Source organism: Lepisosteus platostomus, chromosome 3, assembly GCF_059453375.1.
Source record: "Lepisosteus platostomus isolate fLepPlt1 chromosome 3, fLepPlt1.hap1, whole genome shotgun sequence".
In the NCBI taxonomy this organism is placed as follows: domain Eukaryota; kingdom Metazoa; phylum Chordata; class Actinopteri; order Semionotiformes; family Lepisosteidae; genus Lepisosteus; species Lepisosteus platostomus.
Window position 1 is genome coordinate 20,459,390 of NC_142613.1, and position 12,510 is coordinate 20,471,899.

At 34.6% G+C, this 12,510-nt stretch overlaps 1 protein-coding gene across 5 annotated transcripts in view; it reads left to right on the forward strand.

Moving 5' to 3' along the window:
* LOC148674596 (dynein axonemal heavy chain 6-like) overlaps nucleotides 1-12,510 on the forward strand; it is a 126,407-nt gene that overhangs the window by 78,577 nt on the left and 35,320 nt on the right. For 4 of the 5 annotated variants that reach the window (XM_088624874.1, XM_088624875.1, XM_088624878.1 and 1 more), the window contains exons 52-64: nucleotides 184-351; nucleotides 941-1,111; nucleotides 3,284-3,451; nucleotides 5,038-5,124; nucleotides 5,697-5,894; nucleotides 6,367-6,537; nucleotides 7,048-7,242; nucleotides 7,815-7,996; nucleotides 8,685-8,793; nucleotides 9,445-9,570; nucleotides 9,959-10,053; nucleotides 10,741-10,900; nucleotides 12,343-12,474. In XM_088624874.1, coding sequence (XP_088481000.1) covers nucleotides 184-351; nucleotides 941-1,111; nucleotides 3,284-3,451; nucleotides 5,038-5,124; nucleotides 5,697-5,894; nucleotides 6,367-6,537; nucleotides 7,048-7,242; nucleotides 7,815-7,996; nucleotides 8,685-8,793; nucleotides 9,445-9,570; nucleotides 9,959-10,053; nucleotides 10,741-10,900; nucleotides 12,343-12,474 — 1,962 coding nt within the window. The remainder of the gene's footprint in view (nucleotides 1-183; nucleotides 352-940; nucleotides 1,112-3,283; nucleotides 3,452-5,037; nucleotides 5,125-5,696; nucleotides 5,895-6,366; nucleotides 6,538-7,047; nucleotides 7,243-7,814; nucleotides 7,997-8,684; nucleotides 8,794-9,444; nucleotides 9,571-9,958; nucleotides 10,054-10,740; nucleotides 10,901-12,342; nucleotides 12,475-12,510) is intronic. The other variant, XM_088624879.1, reaches the window with a different exon arrangement.

Consider the following 12,510-nt stretch of genomic DNA (forward strand, 5'->3'; position numbering starts at 1 on the left):
GCCTTGATGTGCGCTCAGCAATATAAATTCTGTTTGTTTAATACAAATCCGTGGATTAATTACTATTCCTTAGGCTTAGAATGGTGATGTTCATTAATGCATTACAAATTAAACTATTCTATTTTTTTTAATGTTCATGCATCTAGAATCCCTTCTCTAAAACTGACTCATCATCTCTAACAGGTCCAGCTTGGAAGATTCCTGGGAAGCCGAGATTTTATAGCTGAGGTCCAGAAATGCAGAGCTCCACTAGTATCTGCTTCTATTGCCATCTATTATGAGATGTGTCAAAGGATGCTACCCACTCCAGCCAAATATCACTATACATTCAACCTGAGAGACCTGTCAAAGGTAAGCTAGATTGTGCTTCAGGCCCATTGTTTTAGATCGTTGTATGTATAAAAAGTAGAATAACAAAATGTATTAAATGTATACGTTTTGTCCCTTTTTCTAAATGAGTGCATTGCTGTACTCTTAGGCAGATGAATATGTTCTACAGAAATTTTAAAAAATTGTGTCTTTAGTTAACTTTGTATAGTAACAAAAGGTTAACTTAATATAGTGAACATTTTAAGATCTGGAATGCTCCTTTTTAATTTGGTGTTCTATACAGCTTATCACTTTATCCTGAGGGTCACATTGATTATTTCTGATTCTCAAATTGTCTTTTAGTTTCATAAAAACTCCTTTTCATTATTTCAGTACATTGATTTTTACAGTCAGGATCAATCCAGGCCTCCCAGTAAGCTTTAATATCTTTCTTGAATGAGAATTTAAACTTCTACATTGTATTCATTGTATTTATTCACCATTTAGTTTGTTCATCCATTTAAATTCTGTTTAAAGTTTTGTGACCATTTTATTTTTTAAAAATGCAAGGATAATGTTAATTCTACCGCTTATTTCTGTAGGATCTCACGTTGTTATTTGGTCTTTCCAGGTCATTCAGGGTTTGCAACAAGCCCACGAGTCAGAGCTGGTGTCCAATGAGGCTGTTGCCCTGCTGTTTGCACATGAGGTCACTCGTGTGTTCCATGATCGTCTGGTGAATAATCAGGACAGAGAACAGTTTCATAGGATTTTATCCAATGAACTGCGTAACCACTTCAAGGTAATTCTTCATCTTATATATATGTGCTATATATATACTGTACATATATACTTGACAACATATGAAGGTCCAGTGTTATTTTACCTATTTTACCTATATACTGTATGTTGAATTATTTTCTTTACTTAATATTATTTTTACCTTAAATATACAGTATTTCCAAGATCTAGATAAATCAGAAATGAAATGCTCTATGTGCAGTTTCAGTGTGCATGATGGATAATGATGGTATTACAAGCATTAGTATTAATCTCATTGTTTCCCTAATAATATCTGATGGATAACAAAGAGGGTAACAAAAATATAAATTTAAATTAGAGGGGCATAGTGGCAGTCTAGGTTCTTCTAACAGCATACTGTATCTGGTTGATAAAGATAGAAATGGGATAGAATCAAAAGGTATACTGTATATTTAAAGTAATTAACATAGATCATGTAAAATTAATGCATATACCTGAGAGCTTGCAAACTCATAAAATGTTCAGTTTACAAATCAGAGACATTGTGCATTGTTTTTTAGAGAAAATCTGTGTAGTTTCACTGGTAAACTGTAGATTTCCACAGAATATGCAATGAAATATTTAACAGGTTGTGATAACTATCTAGCCTCCATGACATTTAGAATGCTCTGATCTTCATTTCACTATAAATTACAGTATGTTCAGTAACAAAAATTTAATCAAATTATTTCAGGAAAAATAATCTATCCAAACACCTGCTAACCACTATCAAACTATAAACCTTCTTAACTAAAACTGTGCTTAAAACATATGTACCTATGTACATCTCACAAAATATTCAGTTATTTATAGGATTTTATAATACTGTACATTGGCAGTTAGCCAGTTTATTCTGTCCTCTTTCACATCTACTTGTTTATTTTGTACCTGCACATACTGTCACGCCCTCTGCAGCCAGAGGGCGCTCCTTCTCTGTCTTGTCCCTAGTTTCCGGTCTGCTGTCCTTCCTGTCCCTCTCTTTCCCTTGGGCTATATATTTCCGGGTCTTGCACTCTGTCCTCGCTTAGCATTGACGTTCAGATGTCCTGAGACCCGCCTAGCACCAGGGCGCCCCACGTCCGCTCCCTGAGGGCATAGGTTTCTATACGGCATTCCTGAACTCTTTGCACTAATGAGCCCGGGCCTTTTTCCCGTCTCGCCGCTACGCATATGGGTCTTTTTCCGCTCTCCTGTTCCCCACGGTTAGTCCCTTTGGACGTCCGTGACACATACTGTATCAACACACTGCTTCACTACAGATAATGTTAAAGGAGTCAGCTTCTAAACAGACTACAACCCAACACTGATGTCTTTTGGAGATTTGAAGAAAGATCTAATGACTGTTGAAAATGTGTGCAAATAACAGTGAATTTTCTAAATAAACTGCATTACATTGTTGTTGGCACAGAATTGCAGACAAATACTTAATACGTTTAATAAATTAGACAGTATAGTTGTTTGTCAATAGTACCGTATATCTTTAAAAAATCTTGAACACATATTCATTCAAGATATCACATAAGAATTATTGCAAATGATAAGTGACAGTTAAGCCCATATTAAACCATCCAAGTAAATCATTATGAGAAGATACATTGCACATATTCGCAGTTATGCAACAGTATTTTTTACATTTTTAGATATACGGTACACTGAAAAAATGAAAAGAAATATCAGATAAAAGTAGCTGAAGTAGCTTTATCAATTCATCAGTTTATCAATGCACTTAAATATTTTTTAATGCTGAAGTCTGATGCACAGATGTTGGTTTTCTTTACTCACTAGGTTTAGGATATTAAAATGGCAAGACAAGTCTACAGGTATATTGTTGAACTGCATTAATATTAAGAATTTCTACTGAGTTATGAGATTTATGAACAAACTTTTAAGGGTAAAGAAATGACTTCTACCATTATAGTAAGTTAACTGCATGAAGTTAACATGAAGAAGTTGCAGTTTTCTTCTGGAACATCCAATGACATTAGAATGATTTATCGTGAAGTTACAGTACAAAACTATTCAGTAATTCAAGATCAACATAAAAACTTAAATTCAAGTTGTTTAAGAAATACAGTATAACAAGCTTTAACTTTAGATTTTAAAGTTCCAGAATAAAAAGTGTATTATAAATGTTAGTGAATATAAATAAGTGTCCCTTTTTTACATTTTTAAGGTCTCTTGGCCAGCTGAAAAGCTGATGAAGGAACCAATTACATTTGGAGATTTCCTAGACATGAACATCCCAGTACCATTTAGAAAATACAAAAACATTGCGGATCATAAGAAGCTACAGGCAGTCTTAGAAGAATATGATATCAGAAGTGGCAATAGAAGTTCACAGGTATTTATAAAGAACATACTGGAAGGGTAAATGTGTCTTATTCTGGTATCTGAAAAGGTAAAGGAAAAATTGATCACTGTAAGGTAGGTAAAACCAGATGTACAGTACAAGACATAAAGTGGCATATTCAGAAATAGTCATTGTTATTTAAATTGTATTTAGGAATCCCTCTCTCATTCAACTCTCAGACTTTCCCACTCTGTATATATACAGTATTTCTCTCTCTCAATTTCTGTAAGTACTATGTACAGTACATAAATGCACATGTATATGTAAAGTGAGAGATGCATACAGTATGTGTTTATTAGCGTCTAGATGTTTTACAGAAGTTTCAAGTAACACATCTCAATCTAAATATTAATTGCTGATTTTTAAGCAGATTATGTCTCCTAATTTGTAAGAATACTGTATATAATGCCACATTTACAAATCATTTAGATTTTGAACATGGCTATATAATGCTGAAATACTTTTTGACAGTATACTGTATTTCTTGTACAACATAGCCAGATCAAATACATACTCAAGGCAAATTTAGGCTACAAGAAAAATGAAATGTAAGATAAGCAAATTCTAGGATGGGTGATCAACTTCAAATCTCAGCTTTGCTATTAAGAGTAAGATGAAAAATAGCTCTCTCAAGACAAAGACTTATCAAGCGTTCCACAAAAGCTTTTCATTTTCTTCTTAGCCATACAATTTCTTGCATTTGCAATTTGTCTTTTTGGCATACCCCAGCTTGCTCTCCATGAGACACACAGGCACACAGACGGGAAGAGAGAAGAGGTTACGGGCAGTTGGGGTTAAATGATTGCAATGATTTACATTTCGTCATATGCCCTGAATTATCTGTTAGCACTAGGCACCACCAAATTTAGGAAATGGCATAGCAAAACATTAAGCCCTAATATACTCAGTACTCATTAAATTTGATTCAAATATGAGGGAGGGAAAATGACTGGGTACATCAGCCACACACGTACAGCTACAAAACTACCAAAACAGAAGTCTGGGACTAAAATATCTTTATTGTAATTTTGTATGTCTAGTCTATCATTTGAAGTACTGCTATGTTATAACCATTCTTATAATAGCTTTTCAGTCTGAAGGAGTAGTGTAATAAAATTTAGTATGTCAGTATTCATTGTAATATTTTCTTTTACTATGAATCACTTGGAGTTTTAAAGTATTTCTGTTTATTAATCATTTTGTTTGAACTTTAGTCTTCTCTGGTTTCTCTTACACAGTTGCATTGATTACATTTGGGAAAATGGGAGGATCTGCAATATATTAAATAAGATAATGATTTTGTGAAACATCAAGAGGAACAGCAATATCCTTTAACTGAAATTAATGCCTGCTATTGTACATCTATTCAGATAACATGTCAAACTGTGAATGCTTTATTGATTAAACTCATTGTAGTGTATACTATTATTTGCATCCTTTGAATTAAAGGCAGAATTATATGTAATGATATGTTTTTCACTATATGACAGATCTTAAGCTTTCTATTCTCTGCTCAGTACAGGGTATATATAAATTAACTTTTAAAGGTGCTAACATTTAATTCCTCTTATGTACAGTCTCCTATGGTGTTCTTCAAGGAAGCTGTGGAGCACATCACAAGAGCTGCCAGAGTGTTCAGACAACCAGGAGGACATATGATGCTGGTACAGAGAAACCTTTGTCAAAACCAGTATCATTCTTTATCATTGACAAATTCAACCCCAAATTCAACCCCCTCTTCAAATAAAACAGCAAAAAATGAAGCAGACACAAGGGGAAAAAAGGCACTTGTTTAGGCAAAGGGTTTTGGCAGTATAGAACAAGCTGCCCAAGCCATGTTGAGGAAGCCAGAACCCTGGCTTCTTTCAGCTACTAACTGGCAATCAGGCTACATGGACCAGAAGCCACTTCTCATTCATAACCTTCCTTATGTTCTTGTCTATATGCTACCGGCATCAGATGAGATTGAATCAAATGGTGGATTGCTTGTCTTTATTTTTTGTCTTGTGGGATAATTAAAGACTGTGATTCTTATTTATCTTTAAAAAATAAGTATTTGGCCAATTGTTCAAACAGAAGGAATATATTCTGATTTTTGGTGATTAATTATTTTTAAATTTAATTGGACGTTTTGATGCACAGTGTCAGTGTGGTGTTCCATTGGGATTTATATTTGTAATCAATTATTTAATGATAATTATCTCAGCATTGACTTTTTACTTTCTTCTCTGCTCAGATTGGGCTAGATGGCACAGGAAAGGCTACCTGTGCATCCTTGGCTTGCTACATTTCAGGCTGCCAGCTGTACAGGCTGGCAGTATCTCGCACCTACAGCCATTCTGACTTCTGTGAGGATCTAAAAAAGGTCTACAGACAAACAGGACTTAACAAAAAAAACACTGTGCTTCTCATCAAAGATTCAGATATAGTTAAGGTATGGGTAAATTATGAATAATAAAGCAGAAAATAGTCTTTTAATTATTAGTGGTTTTGACAATGTAGTTTTATATCCTGTGGCATATTAACAAAAGTATTGTGCTCTGTTTTTCAGATTTAATACAAGTTTCAATTAGAAACACCTACCTACAAGGAGCATGACATAAGCGCAAGCATTTAGTTAAATAGCACTCATCTGTCTTAAATCCCTGAAGAAAAGTCACAATTGATTAATGAATTAGTGTTATACTTTTTACATAAATATTTTCTGTCATATAGAAGCTTTCAAGTACCAGTTCCATTCTGTAATTTTTTTAGAAAGACTGATCTGCTGGTATATTAGATATTCCCAAGTTTTAAATGTTTCATATCAAACATTCCTAACACTAATTGTGCCTCCCTATCTTAAGACTTTTTGTTTTGTTTGATGTTTGCAACTATCTGTCAAATTAATATTATTATCTCCAAAGGATTCTTTCCTTGAAGACATAAACTGCATTCTGAACTCTGGTGAGGTTCCAGGCTTGTTTGACAAGGAAGAAATTGATGGTATTGCAGTTGAGCTGAAATCAGTTATAGAAAGATCTCTCAATGACAATAAGGAGGACAGCAGAGAAGAAATGTATTCATTATTCATAAAGGTATGGCCTTTACAGGATATCTGTCAGGTTGTAGGCAAAAGCAGTCTTTCAAGTAAGAGATATGAAAATTTGTTAAATTCTGTGGACTTGTCCAGTCCTTTACAAAGTATAACAAAACTGAGATACCCAACAATATTTTGCATATAAGTCTCATCCCAATTTCTTTTTTAGTTAACTTAGTAGGTTACTAAGAAAGCTTCTTTTTTAATTGAGGGTTGCAGCAACCTAATTGCATCTAGATACTATCCCAAAAGCATAAGGTTAAGGGCAGACTTACTTCAAGTGTCTTAAATTTCTTCAATTCTGTCAACATCATTTTAACAGCAAATATTTTATCATGCCCAATACTGATTGCTAGCATAATGGACAGAGGCAAGAGAAAATGGCATCATAATGTGACAAACAACAGAAGGTGTCCTGTCCAGTTATTAATTTCTTTATCTGGGTGTACCATGTTGTTGCTGTGCAGTGTTTGCTATGAATAATGAGTATTTAAAACAACTATTTCAGCAAGTGCATCAGAGGCTTCACATTGTTTTGGCATGCAGCCCTGTGGGGTCGTCTCTACGCCAGCACTCCCGCACGCACCCAGCTCTGCTCAGCTGCTGCACTATTGACTGGTACAGCGAATGGACAAAAGAAGCCTTACTCAGGGTTGCAGACATCTTCATTGACTCTATGGAGTTTGAAGAAAAAGAACTCAAGGTATAATAAATAGGCCTTAATATTTTAATAATAGCAGTCCACGCTTGTAGGATAATTTAATATGGCCCATCATGTATAAAGATCCATCTCAGATCTCCATATTCACCTAGTCAATTAATCTAACTGTGCAATAAAAACAATTCCTTTGTAGAATTACATGCCCTCTATTAAGCGTCCCTCCAGGTACTTTTCCATGTTGACCCTTCTGTTAGAAAACAAGTTGGTATAAAACCTCAGGTTACTTAAGGTAAGTCTTATCTCCAGTCCTTTTTTAAATTAAAGTCAGTACTCATACCATTCAGCCTGCTTTCCAAATGAGTACGGGGGGTTAATCCTTCTTGGGGTAATAGGCCGGCCGGAGCATGATGCTGACCACATCACCTCCACCTCCAGTGTCGGATGGTCAAGAAAATGGTGGCCCTTGCCCCCCATTCCCCCATGGGCCTTTAGAGCCTGAAAAGGGGACCTACCTACTCATACCATTAAGGTATTTTTAATTATTTTTTTACTCCAGAAAACCAGATTGGTATGTACATTCCTGTTGTAAATTCAAGGTCTCCCTGCCTTTTCAGGTTCTGCATGCTAATGTTGCTCAAGTCTGTGTGGATGTCCACTACAGTGTATCTCTGACAGCTGTGCAGTACTGGAATGAAATGAGGAGGTCTTATTACATAACGCCAAGCAGCTTTCTGGAGTTCCTAGATACATTCTCCAAAATGACTCATCTCCAAAAAAAGAAAATTCAGGGCGTAAGGTCTGTAACCAAATGTATTTATTTTCAACACTGAAATCCTTAAGCTCATATTAAAAAGATAAAAACAAAACAAGACTTATTTGAAATGCGTTAAAAACACAAAATGGATCTGATTGCCTGATTGAATTGTTGATTTGACACAGACAAATATTTAATGTTAAATGTACATTATACAGTTCAAGTATTCCTTACAGGTATTTTGAGTCTTGACTGTATTTTGCTGGAGTGACAGTATTGATTTGGAAAAACTACCACTTTATGAAAAGTCCATAGCCAGGGGGCTCATCCTGGATTTTATAGGACTAATAAATTGTGACTCCATAATGGATGGGGTATTAGCCCAGAACTGTGTTTGTTCTCAGCAAAGTAGCTATTACTTATTGCGAGTGGTTGAATGGAAGCAATAAAGAAAAAAAACCTTCCTCATGGATGCATCAGTGCCCATATGTATTGAAATGTAAAGACAATTGGATTTTTCATTAACTGTACAGTGTGGAGGCAAATTACATTATTCCTGTGCATATTTCTCTATTCATTCTCTCAAAGAAAGTCCTGCTTAATACAAACTTGCAATTATTTAAAGCCTAGTACTATAAACTATACAAAGTCTATTTTATTACAATTACATTTTGCAATTCAAATACAAATTTTCCTGTATAGACCCATGAAATTCCTTGTGTTCAAACAGGGATCGGTTTAACAATGGGTTGTCCAAGTTATCCGAGGCAACATCATTGGTCAGGGTAATGCAAGATGAGCTGGTGGCATTGGGCCCAAAAATTGAAGAAATGTCTAAGGTGAGTGTCACTGTTTACTTCACAGCGAACAGATCAGCAGAATAAATATTTAATTGTTAGCTATTATTTCACATATAAAATCTATTTCATATTTAAATATTTTAAAGCAGGTAAGTAAACCATAGGATACCATATTGCATATTCAAATAAATGTATGCTATATTTTTCCCGTTATCAGGGGCTAGATTTCATTTAAATTACCATATCTTCCATTTTATCTCAAGAAAACTAAATTATTATTAGTTTATAATAATGGGTTCTTATAAAAATATTAAAAATCAAAATATACATTCTCGGCCTTATATTAAAAATGCTTACTATGGAGCTATAAGCAACTAAAGTGTTTTAAATGTAAGGATCTGTTTTATATTTAATTATAATCTAAGAAGAAAAGGGTATTTTTCCAAATGCAAATTAAAATTCTAACAAATCCAATTAGCTTTTTTCATTTGATCTTTTTATTGTTTTATCTTGTACTGTTTGTTCTTAAAGTTACAAAACAGAAATAATATAGTACTTTTAACAAAGGAGTCAGAACAATTTATAAAAAAACATGTATACAAAAAGCATACTCTTTTAAGATGACAGAGTGCAAGTACTGTACAGTCCTGTTACCCAGGACTAATCAAACACTTTGTACTTTCCTAACAGGATATAGAAATCCTGATGGAAAAACTGCAAAAAGATTCCGAGGCAGTGGAGCAGGTCCGGGAGATTGTGAAAATGGAAGAAAAAATTATGGCAGAAGAAACCAGCATTGTTCAGGAATATGCCGAGGTGATGTTTTTTCTGATCTGGATATTCATACAACATAATAAGCCTTAACAGTCTAGCCATCCAGTACTACCCTAATAATATTTTTTCTTCTTAATGGCATCATTTTTGATGAGAATTTTTATAAATGTAACATTGTAATACGTCTTGTAGAACATACAAATGTGATTCAGTATTACGCTGAATTCAAAAAGCTAAAAAAGCATATAAAAACATTAATTATTACAATTAGCAAATCACACTTCCATAATTCAGTCATTATAATGATGTGTTAATTTATGTATTAAGGGTTATAAGACTGGAAGTCAATATATAATGTGTAATGTAATTCCTAAATAAAATGTCCTTTTTGTACAACTGAAACAAACAAGAAGGTCTGTTTGTTGTATAGCAAGCTGCCACTGATTTAAATGCAGCACTGCCTCTGCTGCAAAAGGCAATCTCCGCTCTGGATGCCCTGGAAAAATCGGACATCTCCGAAATCAGGTGAGTTTGTCAGAGCTGTATAGCATCGTTATGAGATATGTAGATCTTCTGCTTGAAAGCTACATGTGGAATGTTGAAGTGGACTGATCATTTGGATATTTTTCTCGCTGTAAGAATTTATGTACCATTTTAGTCGTTTAGAACTGAAAGCCTACCACAGATGATATGGAGAAGTTTTTACTAGTTTTACCATAAACTTTATGTATACATACAGACAGTCTGTTTACACTAAATGTATAAAGTTCAAACATTTGGGTAATATTTAAGACAACAGATCAATAGGATTTCTTAAATAATGAGCTGCTTTGACATCTTGTTTCTAATTAAACATTATTAAAATATGTATCGCACTAATTAATGCTGAACCAACTGTGACTCAATGTGTCAATTTTCTGTCTGTGATTAGTCTTTGGCATGTTCTACTGACAAGCTGTGATTATTTCAATTACTGTACTTCTTACGCTCACATAATATTCACATGGTGATGAGTTTCAATTAATAGTGATCGGTTTATTAATATTAAAACAACATTCATGCTGTTAATCGTATCAAATGTACTGTCATCAGAATGAATGGCAGACAGTGAAATCTGAAGAATGCATGAATACAACAATTCATTGTCTATTTTCAGTTAAGAAGGTAATTTCTGCCACAGTGCGATATACTGTATGTACTTTCTTTACCCAGAGTCTACACAAACCCCCCCGATCTGGTATTAACTGTAATGCATGCAGTTTGTATACTGCTACAGCAGAAACCTGACTGGAGCACAGCAAAGCAGCTACTGGGAGACCCAGGATTCCTTAAGCGACTTGTTACACTTGACAAGGACAGCTTGTCTGAGAAGGTAATAGAGTGAAGGTTGCAAATGAGAAGAGGTTATCTGGTCATGGTCCAGGCTCCTGATTTCTGTTCTTTGTGACTGTGAAGTTTGTGATTGTGACATTTGTGACTACGTGTTTTGTTATCCAGGCTGAAGACAGTTCTTTCAACTTCTCAATGTGTGACACGATTATTCTGGTCAAAATAAATTAAATACATTTTAAAAATTACCTTTATAGATCTGAATTCAATGCTTTTTCAACACTAACAGTATAAATGTGCTGTTGACTTTCATTATTGCTTATAAAAACATAAGAAAGTTTGCAAATGAAAGGAGACAATGCAGTTTGTTTAATCAAAGGCATAGCAGATGTGATTGATCTAAGGATCTCTTCTGACCATTTCTGTAAAAATGTATTGGCTGCAACATGAAAATGTCGGATCCGGACTCTGCTAATCTTTTCTGTAAAGAGGTGCTTCCTCATCTTAATTTTAAATACACTTCTTCTGATTGTTTTAAACTGGCAACTAACAAGTCAACATAAACATCTCAGTTCTTTTCTTAGGTTGCCTCTTCCAGGGTTATCATATCCTATTCCATTATCTACATAGACTAAATTAATATTGTTTACTTTGAATTTATCTTGCCATAAAACTGCCATTTTTGGATGCCTTGTGAATTATTACAGATAATTTGTGTGCTATACTGTCTACTTTTTATTCTCCCTTGAATTAGCAGGTTCACCAGTTACCAGTCTCTACTGTTACACATGCGTTATTTTGGCCATTTTTTTTCTCTGCTTATAAATATGTTGTTTTTTGGAAGAAGTAATAGGTTTATTCCATGCTGAAAAGAGAAGAAAGAAAACGCAACATTTTGGCTGTGGAGCCTTCTTCGGGTGTAAGAAAGATAGGGCAGTCAGCAAAGATAATATATTCATTTGTCGGTTTCATTTCACACCTCTCCTCACCTCTCTCGACTTCGCTCCACAGCCGAAACGTTGTGTTTTCTTTCTTTTCTTTTCAGCATGGAATAAACCTATTACTTGTTCCTTGGCAGCCTAGGCATGCTGACGCAGCTACAGTACCTACCTACACTACTTATGTAAATTTTTGTTATTGACCAGCATCTATTATACTTGTGTATATAATAGGGCTCAGTGCCAATTAGTCTGTTAATGAAGATCACCTGATGTCACAACCTTGGAACTTAGATTACTTTAAATTCTGTTTTTTTAAAGTGGGGTGATTGGTCTTTTAATGTTGTGGAATTTTTCCTTGTCTGTGGAGTGTTGCTGTTTGGCTCTAAAGCCAAAGTCTTTCATCAGGAGGCATGATCATCACTGGTACAGACTTAATGTTTGAGGAGAAAGATGTTTGAGACCATAGCTAGAAATATGTATGTCCAGAAATTCTAATAAAATTAAGAAATGTTCATTTTTTTCTTACTATTTGAATCTGTTTTAGGTGTTTTTGAAGTTACGCAGATATTCCAAACATCCAGACTTCACCCCAGAAAAGGTTGGCTTGGTGTCTGTAGCTTGCCGCTCCATGTGCCTTTGGGTTTTGGCTCTGGAACATTATCACGAGGTGCATAAGGTATGTCTAGCAGGAAATGTAATGAGTATCCATGAA